We start from the raw sequence: 21,676 nt of genomic DNA, 5'->3' as shown, positions 1-21,676 counted from the left end.
GCTCTCCGCTGGAGTCGAGGCTGTATTACAGTCGACTCAGCTGTGCCTGGAGAATTAACAATGGCTCGAGATCTTTCCTTTGTTTTTTATCGGATTTTCCCGGCCATACTTTTGTCAAGGTTATAGAGCAAGAATCAACTCCTACACAACCCGTGTATTCTTTCTTGGATTCAAGTGACTCTTGAATGAAAGGTTAAGACAGAATGAAAAATGCTTGAACCTCACCACAAAGACGAACAGCGGTGGAACAAATTACGCTGAAAACGAACTAATGGAAGCAAGTGGATTGATCATTGTTGTTTTTGCATCTGAGGACTGAGCTCAGAGAAGACATCTGTCTGCCTCTCAGCATACGCTCTGCACCTCGATAACAAATCCCTGGGGCTGCTTGCTGGGGGGCTTGCCTATCTCACAAGTGAGCAACACAGCATGCTGTAAAGCTCTGAGCAGCGATATGGTGGCGTCAGGACAGTTTTTTTCATCCTACCCGATGTGAAGAAAATAATCATTTCTCCTCTCTCGTCCACTTTCTATTATTCTTTCCGTTATGTTCCTGCTTCTAGCTGCAGTGGAATGACCATTTATCTGCAACTTGAAGGGTCTTTTCCCAATCTTGTCTGTTCCCATTTCACCTCTGTCTCCTCCATACTTTTGCCTTTCCATTCACGAAGCAAGCTTCTTCTCTTTTTAACACATAACTGCTCTCTTTACTTTTCTTACCATATTCAGTTTTTCTTCAGACACACTCACATCCTAACACATTCTCCATCCTTGACTTCTCCTACTTTGCACCTTGCACTTTCTTCTACTCTCCTCTCATGCATCTCCCTTGCCTGATTTTTTCCTTTTGAATCTCCATTGTTCTCTCTTTTATTCTCTCTTTTATAAAACCTGAGGTCAGCAAGGACTCATTAACTGACCACATACTAGTTCTCTCCCCTAATTGACACATTTTCTCGAATAGCTGTCGTCCGTGCTTTTTCTCTTTCCGTCCCAATTTTCCTCCCGTCCTGTCACAATGTACTCCTCCAAGGAGCTCTCGAACTCCACTGAACAGGTTTGGATCAATGGCTCCGAAGCAAACTTCTCTCTGCAGAGACGTGGCGACGAGGACGAGGAAGGAGATCAGCACCCTTTCCTCACAGATGCCTGGCTGGTCCCCCTCTTCTTCTCCCTCATCATGCTGGTCGGGCTGGTGGGAAACTCTCTGGTTATTTATGTCATTTCAAAACACAGACAGATGAGGACGGCGACCAACTTCTACATAGGTGAGCAAAACTAGATTCAAGCAGAGATTTCAGTGGGCTAGGATGATGACTGTATCATAAACTCCCAGTGCATCAATATCAAAAAGATCCTTTAGTTATTTAGTACTGGTCGCTATGTCTTTCATCTATCCAGAAACGCTTCTTTGCATGCCAATAGCGAGTTCAAAAGAATTCCAAGGGTTCACGGCCGATGCTTTCTGTTTGCCTAATAGACAGCTATGCATAAAATGTTTAATTACAGGTTTCATTTTTGCCATTAGAGGGAAAGACAGGTGTCCAGATGTGTCCTGAATTAAAAAATCTAAAGCGATGAAAGTTATCTGTGTGCGTGTTTTTGAAGTCTCAATGCATTCAATTTGGAATTTCTGATTCGAATGAAAATGTGTGCAAGTAAACAATTGTTTAACGCTCAAGAGCTCAGGGCTTAAAATGTGTTTTGCTTGTTTGTGCTTATTCGCAGAGACTTCGCATCCCTGCAGGAAATACTCTTAGTTTCATGATGCAGTTGGCAATGAAAATGTCAAAAGTACAAAGAGGGGATATTGTTGATAATTCCATGCAAGTCCAGCACAAATTTTAACCAAATTTGACAAAAATGTGCTTTCATCCACCATATGAATGTGCATATTAAGTTGAGTGCATTAATTGAAGCAGTTTGTGTGCCTGATTCTCCAGTCTGATCCCATCAAGCGATATAAGAACTGTGTCTGTGGGATGTCAGTAATCTCAGGTGTGCTAAGTGAATTAAGAGCATTCAAAGGAGAACATAAATAAATCAAGCCCCTTCCTCGTGTTTCCTCTGGTTTTTCTGTCCATGCTGCCTTTACTCTGAGTGATTGATTTTAGTGTTTGATGTCAATTACTGCACTTCTATACCGTCACCTGTCATAGTGAATAATTGCAAAGGGTGGTTGATTGAAGTGAAGTCTGAAGAAGATAAGAATTATAATAATCACAACGGAAAAAATAATAAAAATGCACCTACAGTATAGCATGATACATGTTCATAATTATCTGTAGTTTGTTATTCTTTGATTTACTGTTAAAACCCTTTTTGTCTGTGTTTGCATTTTGCAGCGTGTCTGTGACATTAATTTGATCTTATTTGATCATTGAATCAGTTTAATATTCCGCAACATTAGATTAGTAGCTGCACCATCTGCTAACCCTCTCAACATAATGATCAAAATGGAAAGCAAGATCAGACTGCAAATGAAATAACTTCCACCTCTGCTTAGTGTCCTTTCTAAATAGGGATTTATGTTTTTCAATGTGTTCATATGAAGCTGTTGGGAAGGCCATGTGGATTTAAAGGTCCCCTATTATACTGTTTTTCATCAACATATTATAGGTCTCAGATATATACAAAACAGGTCTCTGAAGTGTTTGGCTCCAAATACCAAGCAGATCATCCCATAATCCCTTCTGTTTCAGCCCTGTTTCAAACGTGCTGATTCTCTGTCTGTTACTTTAGATGAACATAAGGAGCCCCTCCCCATGCCCCTCTGAGAGATATTTGGCTAAAAATAACACAAGGGTGTTACCTTGGTTGGTTTTTGGCTAATGGTTACACGAGCCAAAAAATCGTTATGACATCACAAAGTGGCCAAAATCTGATCAGCTCATTTTCAGACAGGTTTTTATATAAATGGATCAGGACAAAAAGAGAGCAAATCTTTTTTCCTGACTTTCAGAATCTCTTTACACAGAGGGGACACATGCTGATGTATGAAAGACATGAAAAAGTGGATTTGGCATAATACACTGAACAAAAATATAAATGCAACACTTTTGTTTTTGCTCCCATTTTTCATGAGATGAACTCAAAGATCTAAAAACAATTCTACATACACAAAATAACCATTTCTCTCAAATATTGTTCACAAATCTGAAAAAATCTGTGATAGTGAGCACTTATCCTTTGCCGAGATAATCCATCCCACCTCACAGGTGTGGCATATCAAGATGCTGATTAGACAGCATGATTATTGCACAGGTGTGCCTTAGGCTGGCCACAATAAAAGGCCACTCTGAAACGTGCATTTTTGCTTTATTGGGGGGGTCCGAAAACCAGTCAGTATCTGGTGTGAGGGGTAGGGGTAGGGTTAGGGTTAGGGTAATGTTGTGAATCGAGTGGCCTGTGTTCGTCATCCACACGCCTGCCCATACCATAACCCCACCACCACCATGGGCCACTCGATCCGAAAGCAGGGACAAACATAATCAGTTGTTTTGTATTGTTGAATCAAAACCAAGAAAACCAGAATAAATTGTTAGACAATTTAGGTTCAAAGTCAAGTCGTTTAGATATTTGACTGTTACATATTATACCTTTAAGCTTGCACAAACTGTAAAACGGTACCCCTTTGTCAGGAAATTCAAAGTATACTCAATAGCCTATGTGTTATTTCACTGACACAACCTTAGATAGCCTATCTGAAACTACTCCCGATATCCTGAATGTTGTTTTCTGTGTGCAGCGAACCTGGCGGCGACTGACATCATCTTCCTGGTGTGCTGTGTCCCCTTCACTGCCACCCTCTATCCTCTCCCTGGATGGATCTTTGGCAACTTCATGTGCAAATGTGTTGCCTTTCTACAGCAGGTAAAGAATAACTAATGTCTTTTTTTCCCTTACACAACCGTAATGACACTTTTCCTAGATGGGAAATGTGTTTTCACACTCACACAGTAGTGTTATATTGCAGTGAGGACATTTTAGTCTTTTGTCACATCAGATGCCCTATCCAAGAGCAGAAAAAAGGGCATTGATTTTCTAACTCAATTATATTCTAGAGCCATCTCTATTCAAATTTTCCTTGAAAAGAGAACAGAAAGAAAGACGTTTCATTGACACTGTACAGTTACATAAATGGATATTCAAGCAACAACCAAACTCAGCAGAAAAGATGGACAGGGGAAGAAGCACCAAACAAGAGCAACAAAGATTTCTACAAGATGCAGTTAACTTTTTAAGAATTATTTAGATTTTGCGAGCATTATACCCTCGTCATGGGTTGTGAGACATTGGTTTTATATTTAGAGAAGAACAGTGTGATGCCTTGAGGTAGTGCTTTCTCCTTGTATACTGGTGACCATTGGAACTATTGGCATGGCAGCATTCTCTGCATGATCTACTCTGTGAGCCTGTGCTTCCTACAGTTTCCCAAAACACCCATGTTGTGTTTGAAGACACATTGTGGGATTTTTACGAGAAGCATAATTCCAATATTCACTGTTCTTTTACCCTGGTTCCATATCACCAACCATTAGAAAAGGTAACTGACTTTGTTACAGCAAAAACCTACAATATATTCACCAGTAAGTCGCTAACTTTGTCTTTCTGCAGTTAAGTGCTAAGCAAATTGTGTACAGTGACTTTCTAGAAATAAGAAAGGTGTGATTTAACGACAACAAGTTCTATGCAACCAACTTTAAGTTATTCTTTGCTCTGTTTATAGGAAACGATTCATTAAAACTGCAACCTGTTGACTCCATACAGCTTATTATTACTTAAAGAGGATTAAAGTGTGCTTAAATGCACACCTTGTGACAAGCGGTGGGTGTCCAGCTCAGACAGTAAAGGGCCACAGTACTCTGCGACATGGTAATTACACTTACCCAGGCAGGCACTATAGAATTTGATCAACAAAAAATATGCTCAATTGCCATGTAGCTTGACAAGGCTACAGTGTCTGAAATACTGTAAGTGGGGGGTTACAAAAGACGGTCAAGTGACGCAAAAATCTAAACATACGTTGTACCCGGAAGAAAAACTTAAATATGCGACAATTAGATTAATTCAATTTATATGTTATTGGCTTAAAATTGTACGTCATTCATTCGGAAGCAAGAAAGGAGGAGGGGACAACCTATAATCCGATGAAGACATTTTCTTTTGAAAGCAGGATGACTCAATGTTCTCTGCTGACTTGAGCATAAAAGAGTTGGAGAAGTCTATCTGGCTGGCAGCTATTTGTAATTAAAAACACAGGGACGTGATTTGGTTTATTCATTTGAGCATGAAGTTTAGTACCCTGTGAGCTTCTTGTGGAACAATGGCTCCTGAAGAAGTCGATTGAAGCAATTGTCTGTCAAGCTGGCCTTTTGTAGCTTTTTCTGATTGTCTCTGTAGATAAAAGCAACAGAAGAATAGTTACATGAAACACAAACCCTTCATTTTCCTTTAAAACAAATGTTAATTTCAGAAAGACCTGCTACCAAACAATATTTCATCCGCAAAACAGAAAGTTCTAAATGTTTTCAATAATTTTAATGAGTCCAACCGCTTTTTTTGCCTTAGTTAAACCTGTCATAGAATTCTGGAGCGTTAACCTCAGTACCATCAAACATATCCACAGATTTGATGAAAACATTAGGTGTAGTAAACTGTGACTGCTGTGTTTTACATCCATCCTCACTCTCTGGTAAAGCAACATTACATGACAAATATACCCTACTACCTCTACTGCCATTTAGTCAAGTTGATTCTTGCAAACCAAGGTCTTGAAAGCTTCAGGTTTTTACTACGTTTCCACACATACTGACTGGAGAGATTTAACTAATGTGAGTTGTATATCAGTCTTTTAAATTGAACAGAGGCTAATTGTTCCTTATCATGTCTGTTGCACTCAAAAATGTTCTAGGAAAAAAATTACAATATTAAACTTGCATATCTGTACAGCCTTGGGTGTATGATCCCCAGTTCAACTTGTTATTGTTTAAAAGAAACGTGCATGTTTCAAAACCAGGCAAGTCAGGAACAAACATTTCCAAGAGACACATGAATCTGGTATTCGTCAGATAGTCTGGAAAGGTAGGGCAAATATAAACTAGGCAGTCTGACAAAGATAGATTATAAAGTGCAAGACTAATAGATGGAAGGGTGTGAAAAGGGGGTATACTGCAGGACAGGGGAGATGACAGGAGAGTTGAGGCAGTGAAAACACATCAGGAAATATATTGAAACTGGCTGAACTCATGCCACAACAGCTTACATGCCCTCAAACAGAATAATAATATACACTGAAACTACCCTATCATTATCTGGGTTTTTTATTCAAAAGGAACGAGTGTAATAAGAAAAAGAGGGAGATACAACAATAGCACATCCATCCACTCATCCTGTTGGACATTGCCAACTGTTAATTGGTGCTTGATAATCCGCGGACCTTTCCAGCAAACCATTACTGAAAGTGGCTATAGGTGAAATAACTGTTTTCACCATAACATGCAGTAAGAGACATTTCCTAAGGTGTGACAGAGGCTGATGTAAATCGTATTTTTGGTTAAAAAGCGTTGTCCTCTAGCACCAGCATATACACCCTACATTTGGAAACATTGATGTATTGAATTTTGCGGCCTCTTGAGGGGACTCATGGGGCTTCACGTGTTCAGTTGTGCAACTATATATAATGATAATATACAGAATCTAATGATGTTGGCATGCTCTTTGTTCATTGGTAAATAATGATGCAAATAAGTTAACTCTGTTAACTATCATGCAGAAAAAAGTTCCTTTTTAGTCTGTTATTCCCTCTTTTGGTGAAGCAATGTAAGCAGGTGTTACTTGAAAGAATGCAGTTTGTTGACAATAAAACCAATGATGCCTTCTGTGATTTAAGTGATGGTAAAATCTACTTTAATCATTTGACAAAAAACACAAACATACGCAGAAGCCTGATGCATTTGTTTCTGTTGAATGTTTATCTTTCAATGTGCGCATTTATAGAAGCTTATAATTATGTTTCCGTGTGAGGAGCTACATCTGTCCTTTTCATTTTTGTTTCGCCACTTTGAAATACTATCCATCTTCATCTAATGGATCCAAAAAGGTAATATCTGCTTTTCACAACTCTTATATCTTCTTCTGGTTTAGAGAGAAGAGCTTGTGCACATAGAGCGTCTATTTTCCAAAACACCTGGTCCGAGAAAACAAGCCATAGGGGATCTTCAAATGTTTCGTGACATTCGTTTGCAGCAACACATACAGTAATGCAATGCAGACATGAAGGGAAAGAAGGGATGACGGGCTGCCTACACTGGCATTAGTTTGGTTAGACACAGCAGTGAGCAGCAAGTGAGCAGAGATGGACTGACCCGGCTTCTGCAAAGGTTTGCTTTACAAGATTTCTGACCAATAGGAAGAACATTTGCGAGTGCATTTCAGGCCTTGCTCCTTTATACATGCCCTTCAGCAAATATATTTTTCTCTTTTGCCAGCTTTTGCATTCTAAAAACAAACCAGAAATAAGTGAAAAATAACCAAAACATCAATTGTACTTACTGATTCTGACGAGCCAAAAACTATGGCTTGTGAAAGCACGCCCCAGTGAGATGATAGTGAACTGTTCATGAACTTGTCATGAAAAGTTCATGGAATATCAGTGAACCATATTCATGAACAGCTCATAAACAGCTCATAACAAAGTTGATGAACTGTTCATGAAATTGTCATGAACATTAAATGGCACTAGGGCAGTTCATGAACTACTCATGAAACTCCTGTGCTGGAATGGTTCATGAACAATTCATGGAATATGGTTTTAGGCAGGTTCATGAACAATTCATGAAATGGAGTTTTCAGTGAGTGTGTAGGGATATTCAGTATTCAACCAAGAACATTTCAAGAACTGTTCATAACAACTTCATGAACAGTTCAGTCACTGAATATAATTCAATGGCTGGCTATGAACTGTTCATGAACCATTGACTGTGGGTCAATTGGCAACCATAGAAAACAACAATTATGTCAATCACAATGGAACTTTACTCAAATTAACATACAAACATACATGTATACAGGTGGAGCACTACAATTAATCCTATCACTATTTGAAGCACAGTTCTTGATACTCAGCTGCACAAAAAAATGTGTTACGAGTCCCAAAAGCTTGGGTACCACAGCAACAATAAATGATTTCTGTAGAAAACAGAAAAGTGCAGCAGCAATAATTATACACAGGATCCGGTTGATCGTCTGGATTGCTTCTTATTCAAAATTCACAGTTACATTCAAATAGCTGTACTTTACAAACATCACATTTCTCCATTTAAGTTATCCGTCTGTCACAGTCAATTACTGTATCTCAAGGAGAAATTCAACATAGTCCATATAAACACATAACGCTATCAAATAATACTTTCTATCAATATATCTATCTTTACCAAATATAACATATTATGGAGATCACAAAAATACACTGTCAATGTTAATAAACAAAAAACAAGGCAATGTGCCTGCAAGACTTCACTCAGGTAAACAAAACATATTACCCGTGCGCAGCAGCTAACTTGCCTGCGAGCCTTCGCTCAGGTCACACTTACCCAGGCGCGCCTGAAGCCCGCGAAAATGGCATCTATTGTTGCCGACAGTTTAGTATTTTTAAAATACCGTTACTATGTCAAACATGCTCAAAACTTTCTGACACACTCTCCTAAACATCTCCAACATCATATCTAATTCACACAAGTTAACATCGATCATTTTCATCATGTACTGATCTGTAGAATACAGAAAAGTGCAGCAGCAATAATTATACACAGGATCCAGTTGATCGTCTGGATCATAGATATATATCAACACTAGATGACTCACCCGCGCTGCTGGCCAATGGAGACCGACGTTGCCACTTGGCCGCCATCTTGCCACAGGCAGTTCTCTCAGTCATAACATTATGGTTTACTATTTAAATAACCAGAGCTTGCTCAATTTTCAACCAATTTTCAAACGGTTTGGTTTTTTATAAACATCAAAGATGTAGTTATGATACTGCATACTTATAATCATGGACTTTCATATGAAAATAACATTAATCAGATAAAGCAATAGCTACACACACACACACACACACACACACACACACACACACACACACACACACACACACACACACACACAAGGTATTTATATTAAATATTTGCCGGTGTATATATTTCCATTTATTTTATTATATTGTTAATATTTAAAATAAATTATACAATTAAAATACATTTATATTTTATATATAAAAATCGGTCTCATGTTACCACTCTGAAAAGGCCCTGTCACACTGTCCCGAAATTGACACCCGATGGACACACGAATATGGAATTGTGAATTTCGCACGAAGATGGCCCCGAACCACACACGAAGGCAACATTTACATTACATTTAAGACACACAACTGCAATGAAAGTACCAAAAACAATTATGTTACAGTACTATGATACTGTACTGATATCTTCAGACTTTGTTCTTTACTTTCTCCGTCTTTATATGTAGAAAATATTACGTTTTCTCCGTAATGTTGTTTCCATAACAACAACAATTTCCTGTCAACTGTCCTTCAAAATAATATATTATATCCTTTTTAGTTTCACAGAACACAAATTGGGTTATTTACATAATATATTTACATGATTTTGTTGTGCAATAAAACAACCCGATGGACACACGATAAAGGAAATGTTCAAATTCGGCTGTGATCGTAGCAACATCGGGCCATTCGTGAGGGCATCTTAAGCCATCGTATGACCGCTGGCGGAGTTTCTCAGGCTCCGGCAGCAACTTCGTGAGCGGAGGCAAAATCTTTGGCATGCTAAAAAATTGCAGAAGGACCTTGCGAAGGTTCATTTTTGTGTTGAATTCGTGTGTCAATGTTGCCCTTCGTAAGGCCACAGTGAGGGCATCTTGTTATCATCGGTGCCATCGGGCATTCGCCCCGATCAGAGTGAGTGTGAATGCACTGATGATAACACGAAGATGACACGATTTGACAAGATGCCCTCACGAGTGCCTTACGAAGATGCCCTCACGAATGGCCCGATGTTGCTACGATCACAGCCGAATTTGAACATTTCCTTTATCGTGTGTCCATCGGGTGTCAATTTCGGGACAGTGTGACAGGGCCTTAAAGGGAAATGGAAACACTTTTCAAACTGCTTTCCATGCGACACTATTACCATTAGGAAATGTATTTATCTAGTCTATTTCCAATATAAACGATCGAGATACGCGAATTTACTTTTTGAAATATGTGCCTAATGACCATGGGCGCTTCCATTGCTCCGGGACTTTCCCAGTGACGTCACTGATTGGGTACGGCTTCCTGGGCCAAAGCTCAATAACAAACAACATGGCGTGCAATGCAGCAGTAGTTTACATTACAAGAAAACGGTCGTCGTCAGGAGTTTATTGTATTGCCCCAGGCTGCACAAATGGATTTTATACAAAGAAGGAAGAAGTACATTTCCATAGGCTGCCACTAAAGGATGAGAAGCTGCTCAAAGTCCAGTCTGGATGCCTGGTTCAATACAAAACATTGGATTTGAAGCCAGGATCTGTTCCCACAATATTCGATTTCTCAACGTATGCAGTCGGGAACACCGACCGTCCCAGCACGTCGGCCGCGCAAGACAATGACAGTGTCAACAAACGTGAAGTTCGAGCCACCAAACGAGTTGCTTCAGCTGCCGAGAGAGAGGTAAATATTGCAGCACTACCAGATTACTAGCTCACACATATATTTACTGACACAGTGTGACCTTATTAATTAACGCAATCGCGTCCAAACTAAATGGTAGCTATTATGACGTACAATAGAGAATTGGGGGTGTTCTATAGCTCAACTAATTAAACTGGCATACACACGCTCATCTGTCGAAAACAGCCCTAAAAAGGCTAGTATTGCTATTGATGGATGGTATTGCAGGACCCAGAGCGCACGGAGCACAGAGCGGACAGCAGATAACGGAATTGCAGTTGTATTGCTTATAGATTATCAGAACATTTCAAATGGGACACAGCCCCATTGGATATTAACCTATGGATTAACTACATCATCGTTTTTATCGTTGTAATGCCATTGAAGACCAGTTTAGACCAGACAATGAGGAAGGTAAGCCGTTAGCCTGGCGTATGTTAGTACCTAGCGCCACTTGATTTGATGTACGTTTTTGTGGATAACCTCGCGAGTTTGTATCTTCCAGTGTTGAGGTGGGCACCGTTAGATTCTGTGTCTCCTTGCGATCATAAACGATGTGTTGGATGTGCGGCTAGGATAAGTAATAAGGGAGCTATCGGTGCAGTAATAGGTTAGCATTTTCGCTCGGGGCTAATTCAGAGGCTCACTGTTAGCATTGTGTTTTTTTAATTTTTTTATTCCGGATCGTATGCCACTCTATTCGACCGAATCGGTTCATAAGCATAGGCCATGGGATGCCTGGTAACTGTAGATGCATCCACATCAATGTCATCTCCCGACGAATAGTCAAATTCATCGTTCAAAACGTCGATCTCATTGCAAAATTCCTCCATCGCTGCCATATCTGCTACGTTGTGTTGACTTTCGGTGGAGCGAAAACACAGCCAGTGACGTCACCATTTGGGACTCCCCTAATGGCGGCGGCCTGGTCCCGGAATTCCCCACCCGGCCGGCGGATAATTAATTTTCTTTTGGCGAGTAATATCATATACAATAAATATTACGATCAATATCCATTGTAAAATGAATAAACTACCGGAATATTATAACTGTAATTGGTGTTTCCTTTCCCCTTTAAGCCAAGAGTTGTTAATTTAGCAATGCCTTAGCTTGAAGAACAGGGACACAACTAATGACAATAGCATATGTTGGTATATTATTTAGATATTCACACCTTTATCAGAAGAACCAAACCAACATAAAATGTGCTCACAGACAGGCCAGTTCTGTCTAATTTATCACAATTATTTTTGACATGAGATCTTCATATCATCCTAGTTTTGTATTTAGTTTCTAGATTTGTAAACAAATCCAGAACCTTTGAAATATGTGATTGAAAAAAGACCAAGAATAATATAAACTGTACCATGTGTCCTTCTGTAGTCCATTTGTGGTTTGTCTTGTCTCACCCCAGCTGATATATCACAAAATCCTCTGTTTAAATTGTTCCCTATATTGCCCCTATGCCCCTGTAAGGTGTCCTTGGGTGTTATGAAAGGCGGCCCCCCAAAATAAATGTATTATTATTATTATTAAGAAGAACAACTTGGTGTGGTGTGGAGGGGATGTAGGAAGCAGGAGCAGGTGGGGAGAGATGGGGCTTCAAGGTTCAAGGTTATTTGTTTTAAATGTGTCTTGGAGATAAGGACCAGCTGCACACAATAAAATACAGTATAACACAAAACCAATAAGACACACGGTGACACATGGCACACCAACAATCAATCATCGTCCAGCCTCAGCTTTGGTATTCTTTCACAGCCATGTTATGGGTTTATTAGCAAACATAAACATATGTGGTGATCCCATGGGTTCTTGTTTGCAGACAGCGGCGATTGGAGCATCCGTAGGTTGCACAAAAGTCCGGCATAGTCAGGTACTTCTGTAAACACAAAGCCAGCAAATTCCTGTATCATAAACATAAAGATGTTTTTAACAAGCCAAACCACTTGGAAGAAATCATGTGTAACTTAAGTTATGTTGAAAATAAAGAGCAGTTCTGCCTCTCCCACTGGTGTAAAGTTGCTGGGTGAACTTTGTAATACTAGGTCTCACTTAGGGCTGTGGCGATACACTAATCTCACGATACGATACGATACACAATATTCAGCCAACGATACGATATATATCACGATATTCAGCCAACGATACGATTCGATACGATTCGATATAATTCGATACACTTATATCATTTTCTGAAAGATTTTAAAGGGACAGTGGGATTTTGGTGACATCTTGTGAGTGTTCCATTGACTTGGATTGAATTAATTCAACTGAAAACTGAAAGCATCCATTATACAATATATGGCTCTGACAGAGAGTCTCCAGCTTGCAAATGCTGGACAAAATTAATCAAAAGATGTGGTGAGAAAATTAGTTTCATTTATTGAAACAGTGCAAACTCTAGCTGTAAAGTGCAGTATCACAATGGACAATGGAGAATGAAAAGGTGTAGCAGGAGGTGGAACACGGGGGATTTGAATGGGACTTGTTAGAAATTAAAATCAATGTTTTGATGGCATAAAGTACCATAAACATACCGTCAGTTTAAATGCTGTTTTATACTGAAAAACCAAAAGTTGTTGTGCACAACCAGTTGTTGAGCTTTTATTCTGAAAATCCTTCATCTCCGGTTAGCATTTAGCATGTGGCTAATATACAATTTCCTATAGAGGTGAATTTAGTAGCGATATGACACGGAGTGTTGCACACCGAAACCTACTGATTTCAACACTACAACTATAGACGTCGAGATATTCGTATTGCTGAATATTAAATGAAGGTACAGTTTATTTGAATACGTTTGTTTACAGACGTGGGTAGCATGAGACAACATTCGGAACTACCGGAAATGATACCAGCCGTGAGGTATTTTTGGAGTATTGATTACAGCGTTTAAAATGTATTAAATGAAAAGTCATGAAAGAGATAAGGAGGAGAAAAGGCATGTTTAGTTATATATTTAATGTGCAATGTCTGAATCCTCTGTAATGCGCAACAACGAACATTGGAGACGTGGAGGGCCGATCCCCAGCAGCGCCAACCGGCCCACAGGGAGGATTCAGCAGAGGATATTTAACAGCTGGAACGGTGGAGCTCGCTCTCTTCCCTTCGCTTATATTCTGCTTGTAACATTACCGCGCTTTTTATTAATTAAAGTATACATTTGAACATTCTCAGAGACTCAATTAGTCTCCTTTTTAAAGCTTCTCTCCTGGACGCGAGTATAACGAACACAGTTATCAGACTTAATGTATCGATACCCGCGGCTGAAATATCGATACTTTCTCGGAAAATTAAATATCGATATATATCGCAAGATCGATTAAATTGCACAGCCCTAGTCTCACTCACAGCCTCTTGTTATTAGCCAGCTAATAAATACAACCACATACACAAAGAAAAGCTGCAATTTCAACATGTCCAAGCATCCTGTATCATAGCCATGCTAATAATGTTTCTAATAAACCAAACCGTTTGTAAATCAGTCAAGATTTCAGAGAGTTAAGAGTATTTTTGTGCAGATCACACCTTACAACAGCTACCATAACGCGAATCAGAGTAACTGTTGACTGTGGCAAGATGGCGGCCGGTCAGCTACGCTGGAAAATCTCCCATGAGCCATCTAGTGTTTTTATATATATCTATGGTCTGGATTGCTTCTGAGGAGGGGGCGGAAGTGTCCCCCCTAAGATAACCCAGATGTCACCGCTCACCTGCCAAAGGTTCCACCTTGGCGCTATTTACTCATACTGCTTCTCAAACAGTACAGATAAACCATAACATGATATGAATGTCATCAAAATAAATACAGATAATGTTCAGTTTCAAATTCACTATTGTTTTGTTTTAAGATTAAAAGTTTTAAAAAATAAAGAAATGTTCAAATAGTAGATGAATATTCAAGAGGTCTTTAAAAACATCACACTGATCATCAAAAGTTCATAAAATGCTCATGAATATTCAAAGATATTCTGAACTTGCCACAATCATCCAAAATTCATGAAATGCTAATAGTCATGAAAAGTTCATGAAATGCTCATGCAAACTTTTTGGGGTTTTAATTATAATTTTGTGATTGGCTGGATCATGATAAGTTCATAAATTGCTCATAAAAGTCTGTCATGAGCAAAACAGGAACTTTATATGAATGAACAATGTTCATAAAAATGTCATGAACTGCTCTTTAAAATGGTTCATGAGCATTTTAAGAATGTTGGTTCACGAACATGACAAGTGAACATATAATGAGTTGTTCATGAATGTTTCATGAGTGCTCATGAACAGCTCATAAAGTCATGAACTCCATCTCGCAGTCCATCCCTTTGTTAAGCCCATTCCATTGAACAGACACCATGCATTGAAGATAACAAGGTAGAGTCTTTCCTAATGCACCAGTTGCCTCAGTAATTGAGGGATTGCAGCACTTCCTCAGTGGCCTCAACACCAAACTCATCATAACCCTTTCTGGCTCTCTCATCATATCCTTTGAAACAGTTCAAACCTATGAAGGGTAATGGGTGCTGGCTTCACAGTCACATAAGTGCTGGAGAGGGAAAGAGGCAGGCACGTAGACTAAATTAGATTCTCTTTTGAAAAGAGCATAGAGAGAACTTGTGACCTCTCATTTGTCACCTCTGCTGCACATATTTCAAAGTATTTGAAGAGAGGGAATTATTTTGTAAAGAGGGTGAAAAGGAGCATTTTCTGTCTCATTCTGGTCTCCTGAAACTCAATGTATAATTGTGTGTGAAAGGAATACATCAATAGAGTCAGGATGCTTTCTACTTAAGCCCCTGTCACACTGTCCCGAAATTGACACCCGATGGACACACGATAAAGGAAATGTTCAAATTCGGCTGTGATCGTAGCAACATCGGGCCATTCGTGAGGGCATCTAAGCCATCGTATGACCGCCGGTGGAGTTTCTCAGGCTCCGGCAGCAACTTCGTGAGCGGCAACTTCGTAAGGCACTCGTGAGGGCATCTTGTCAGATCGTGTCATCTTCGTGTTATCATCGGTGCCATCGGGCATTCGCCCTCACTCTGATCGGGGCGAATGCCCGATGGCACCGATGATAACAAGATGCCCTCACGATGGCCTTACGAAGGGCAAAATTGACACACGAATTCAACACGAAAATGAACCTTCGCAAGGTCCTTCAGAAATGTTTTGGCATGCCAAAGATTTTGCCTCCGCTCACGAAGTTGCTGCCGGAGCCTGAGAAACTCCACCAGCGGTCATACGATGGCTTAAGATGCCCTCACGAATGGCCCGATGTTGCTACGATCACAGCCGAATTTGAACATTTCCTTTATCGTGTGTCCATCGGGTTGTTTTATTGCACAACAAAATCATGTAAACATATTATGTAAATAACCCAATTTGTGTTCTGTGAAACTAAAAAGGATATAATATATTATTTTGAAGGACAGTTGACAGGAAGTTGTTGTTGTTATGGAAACAACATTACGGAGAAAACTTAATATCTTCTACATATAAAGACGGATAAAGTAAAGAACAAAGTCTGAAGATATCAGTACAGTATCATAGTACTTTAACATAATTGTTTTTGGTACTTTCATTGCAGTTGTATGTCTTAAATGTAATGTAAATGTTGCCTTCGTGTGTGGTTCGGGGCCATCTTCGTGCGAAATTCACAATTCCATATTCGTGTGTCCATCGGGTGTCAATTTCGGGACAGTGTGACAGGGGCTTTAAGGACATAATGACTTGAAGTGAAATGAAGTTTTGAGCAGAAGAATGTGCGTGGTGAATTATGTAGGAGAAGTGAGTCAAACTCTGCAAGTACAGGAACATTTCTTTGATAGCATGAATCCCACATTTAGCCTCATGTACAAATGATTCTGATGTTTCACGTTGAATTAAATCAAGCATCATTAAACGCAATTAAAAACAAAAATTAAAGATTTCTTCATACGCTAATTAAAACTACTTATCACAAAGGCACCTCCCCTCTGCTTTCTGTTCCTCCCTCGCTCTCCCTGCATGCTCTCCAGTATAAAAGCACAAGAGTTTATTAGCAAACAAAAAGGTGGGTTCTTCTTACAAAAGCTGCTTGAAGTTATCTTTTGCTCTTTAATGAAGGATGATTAACTACAAGGCTTTATGCACATGACACTGTTAGAAAGGTGTGTGGGCCTTTCTTCGGTTGCAAGGGTTATTTAAGAAATGTGCAATAGGCTCTCGTAGGAAACAACTTCCTCTAATGAGCACACATTTTCAAGCATGTTTACATCTCGCTAAAACTTTACTTGTTGCACTGAAAATAATCATGACATATATATACTAGAACAATTGCTATATTTCTAAGTTTTTGTCTATGAATTCATGCACAGGATTGTCTATTTGAAGCGCTGCTTTCATTTTAAGATGTTCTTTCTATAGTAGGTATCAGGTATCAAATTCGGACATAGGTTTAAACTGAAAATTCAATGACAGTGTGGCCACTTGTCCTGTTATTACAATTCCTTGACTTCAAATACCAAATATATTTAACAGAGCTGGTAAAGAGCTAAAAAGCGGACATATTTAAACCATTAAGACAGAGGATGAAGGGACATTTAGTCAGGCAATAGTCAGGAAAAGGCCAACAAGGTCGCAACAGAATGTGCAAACCGTTATATTAGTTCAAGAGATACATGACGTGAGTTGGTAAAGAGAGAGGTCGAAACACAGCAGACCACAGGAAACCAAAGACAAATATTCACAATCTGGCTGGGAAGGAGAGGAAATGGGCTGGTTATATTCTGAAGGGCTGATGATGGAAAGTGGAATCAAGTGAGCAGGTAATTGAGAGATTGAGAAGGATAAGTGGGAAAGTCTGAGGGCATTTGCTGGTTATTAACGGAGGCAGAATGACAAAATTAAGGACAGATTTCATTTATTGCAAAGTGTTAGGACTATTGCAAAAACCAAGCAGCTCAAAAATATCAGATTTAAAAACAAAAAAGAAGAAGAAAAATAAAGAAATCCCATCAAGAAAAGCTTTGGAGTTTATATTTTCATCTGGGAGATGCTGATATGAAACCATTGTTACAAAATTAGCAACAGTTCCAGTTTTACGCCGAAGAGGGAAGTTGACCCCGAAGCTTGACGACGTATCTGCTTCATTTAGCTGGTTTTGAAATGGGCTAATGCATGAGATCTTTTTTAAATGTATTATAAAACAGTGGGCTAGGAAATTCACACGTTTTTCTTTGCATTTTTACTGGGCATTCATTCAATCTCAATCTAGATGTAACATGTTTTCAAAACAGTATCTGTCTATGTACGTAAAAATAAGTTTACACATAAAAGAGATAAGTAATTTCAAATGTGGCTTCGACTTCAGCAAGAACACAGCATGATGTTCAACTAATAATTCTTTGTTCTGCCAAAAAGATTTGGAGGAAAACTTTATACACTGAAAAAACTGAAGCATTGACTTTAGTTACATGTTTTATGTCAACACATTTTACATCACTGTATGAGGTTAGTTGAAAGCAATACTATTAATGGGACGGGTGGCGCAGTGGTCTGTGCATCTGATCATCAGATCAAGGGGGGTGCTGGGGAACTCCAGTTCGAGACCCGCTCCTGCCGCCACTGCGTCAGGCCGTTGTGTCCTTGGGCAAGACACTTCACCCGGATTTGCTCCTGTGGGTATTGTCCACAGTACATGTATGATATCAATGTGTACTTGTAAAAGCGACTCGATGACTTCGAGGCGTGAAGATGGATGGTGTGGCGCAGTGTGCAATGATCAAGGGATGAAACCCGCCGCTGCTGTATAAAGCCGTTGTGTCCTTGGGCAAGACACTTCACCTGAACTTGCTCCTGTGGGTATTGTATACAAAAAAATATGTGTAATGTGTGTATCTGTAAAGTACTGGAAAAGCGCTATAATAAATGCAAGGAATTATTATTAATTATTATTAAGTTGAACCTATTAAAACTTAAGATTATTGCTTTCAACTAACCTAATACAGTTATGTGAAATCTGTTGACATGATACATTTAATTAAAGTCAATGCTTCAGTGTTTTCAGTGTAGTTGCCTGTATGCTAATTGAAAATGTTCTTTCTAAGTGCCTTAGAGTTGGAGCTTAGGCAGATACTTAATTAACAACATTTCCTCATAATGCTGATTAAAAGTAACATCTCTCCCAAAATACATTTGCTCTTACAAAATAGTAAAATTAGTAGAAAGTAGAATATTTGTGTTAATCATGTGGACATGTTTTACTGTGCTTCCAAGGTGACCGTCCAAGCCACCTGTATAACACTGACAGCCATGAGCGGGGACCGCTGTTACGTCACAATCTACCCTCTGAAATCTCTGCGCCACCGCACCCCGAGAGTAGCCATGATTGTCAGCATCTGCATTTGGATCGGTACGTTCTGCTCATTTAATGAAAAACTCTCTCCCACCATTTCCCCTAAGTAGATTTAATCTTCCTGTTTTAATGAATTCACGACTGAGTAAATTAATAATTAGGACCAATTGTATAAAGTAGGCACGGGAATTAGCATTTATGATGATTTCATCTACTTCAACTAACACATTCATCGTCCTTTCACAGGCTCTTTCATTCTGTCAACCCCAATTTTAATGTACCAGCGTATAGAGGAGGGTTACTGGTACGGGCCGAGGCAGTACTGCATGGAGAGGTTCCCCTCAAAGACACACGAGAGGGCTTTCATCCTCTACCAGTTTATTGCTGCCTACCTGCTGCCTGTCCTCACCATTTCCTTCTGCTACACTCTGATGGTGAAGCGGGTGGGCCAGCCCACTGTGGAGCCTGTAGACAACAACTATCAGGTATGCACAGGGTTCGTTTTGCTAATTAAAAGTGTAACAGCTCTTTTGTTCTATATACTGGGACTGTCTGTACCTTTATAATACTTCTTAACTTTCTTTAATTTTGTCCGCCTTTGGAAGTGTCTTTTAAACACCTTCCTTTTAAGAATTGTTGAATAATAACAACGGATTTAATGACTTCTGTAAAAGGTGTCACTCAAAACAAACCAAGATAAGTATAACCACACTACGCAGTTACCCTTGGCTCGATGCAGCGTCAGTGTCTCTCAGTTATTTGATTTAGATTTAAAGCCTGAAACTTGATTTAGCTCCTGCTCCCCACTGATAGTGATTTCTGAACAATCACTATCTGCTCCCTGCTCTGCACCAAATGAGAAGCACACAAAGTTAATGACTAGCTGGCGAACATATTGGAACATTCAGCATGAGCCGGATGTTTCACTCAGAGATTGGTAGAGACAAAAAGCAGAGATAAAATCATCAGGAGGTCAAAGTACTCTGTTTGGTATTTCACTTTAACTCTCCTAACAACATATTTAACATACACAGATCCCTAGAGACCCCAAACCACTGTAAAACATCATCATAGGGAGCATTAATGAAATCCTTTTCAAAACATTATTATGTTTAACATGAACATAAACATAATTTCTGTGTTTGAACGAAGGTTTGTAGTATTAACTTTAGGGTTAGTATGATATTCAAAGGTACATTTAAGATGTTTCATAATGTAACATTGGACCATATGGATGCTACCAGCAAGTGCAATGCAGGTAAGTGAGAGTTTAGCTAGGATACATAGAACATTCTTATTATTATTATCTCATTATAGTCACAATCCTGCTCAATAACATACACAAACCATTAAGATATTGTCAATTAACATTTACTTACAAATCCTGTGTCAAACCATCTCTGCAAAGAAGGATGGCCACGGATGCAACACTAGTGATTCCCATTCTCTGCACACCATGAAAATATCCCTCTCTGAGCTACGACTTCCTTTTTTATGACAACTTCCTGTCTAACAGGAACTTAAAGCTGCTATACCAAAACTTACAGAAGATGTCGCTATTAAGCCTGAACTTAATACTATAATACTCATCTTGTCCTCCTCAGGTCAACCTCCTGTCTGAGAGAACTATCAGTATCAGGAGCAAAATCTCCAAGATGGTGGTAGTAATCGTCCTCCTCTTTGCCATTTGCTGGGGTCCCATCCAGATCTTCATCCTCTTCCAGTCTTTCTATCCCAACTTCCGGCCCACCTACGCCACATACAAGATCAAGACGTGGGCTAACTGCATGTCCTACGCCAACTCTTCGGTCAACCCCATCGTTTACGGTTTCATGGGAGCCACCTTCCAAAAGTCCTTCAGGAAAACCTTCCCGTTTCTGTTCAAGCACAAGGTCAGAGATAGCAGCATGGCTTCCAGGACTGCCAACGCTGAGATCAAGTTTGTTGCTGCAGAGGAAGGCAACAATAACAATGCAACAAATTGAATCTAGCAGTTAAAAAAAGCAAGAAGGAAATACATGTATCTATAAAGAGCCAATACCGCAAGAAGACAATTACATTAAAATAAGTATTCAGAGAGGAACTGGAGAGTGGCAAAAGGAGAGACTCTGTTTGGCAGAAATGTTTTAGTTTTGTTTGCAACTCATCAACAAAATGATGTGGGGAAACGCAGACTCATTATACATGTGGAAACTGACAGTGTTTGGCACAATGTTACCTGTTTGACTGCCAAGGCCATGCAGTGCTATGCTATTGGCACATCATCCATTGAGCTGCCACACATCATAGCCAAACAACAGAGGACAGCAGTAAACCTCCCTGTAAGGCCATGGCTGCAGATTTGGTATAAACTATTCAGCATTTGGCAAGTTGAAGATATGATGTATTCTATTATGAGAATATTGTATTTTGGAAATGACATAAGGCTGAATGTGCATTTTTACATGGACAATGAATACACTCAAACAGATGCCAATGGACAATGCAATGTGTTTGTATTACTGGAGATAAAGGTGTCTGCCATTGTGGGAAAACATTTCTTAAAGGTGCAGTGAGACATTTTATTTGTACATTACATTGCATTTAGCTGACGCTTTTATCAAAAG

At 39.4% G+C, this 21,676-nt stretch overlaps 1 protein-coding gene across 1 annotated transcript; it reads left to right on the top strand.

Moving 5' to 3' along the window:
• Positions 1 to 162: 162 nt before the first annotated feature.
• Positions 163 to 21,433, top strand: kiss1ra (KISS1 receptor a). Its single transcript, XM_034104711.1, has 5 exons — positions 163 to 1,268; positions 3,749 to 3,873; positions 18,992 to 19,127; positions 19,317 to 19,555; positions 20,675 to 21,433. Exons 1-5 carry the CDS (start codon positions 1,019 to 1,021, stop codon positions 21,053 to 21,055), a joined length of 1,131 nt encoding a protein of 376 aa, XP_033960602.1. The 5' UTR covers positions 163 to 1,018; the 3' UTR covers positions 21,056 to 21,433.
• The last annotated feature ends 243 nt before the right edge of the window (positions 21,434 to 21,676 follow it).

The sequence above is a fragment of the Pseudochaenichthys georgianus genome, chromosome 17 (genome assembly GCF_902827115.2).
Source record: "Pseudochaenichthys georgianus chromosome 17, fPseGeo1.2, whole genome shotgun sequence".
NCBI classification, from domain to species: Eukaryota; Metazoa; Chordata; class Actinopteri; order Perciformes; family Channichthyidae; genus Pseudochaenichthys; species Pseudochaenichthys georgianus.
Note: the sequence above shows the minus strand (reverse complement) of the source record. Positions and strands in the feature narration are given on the sequence as shown.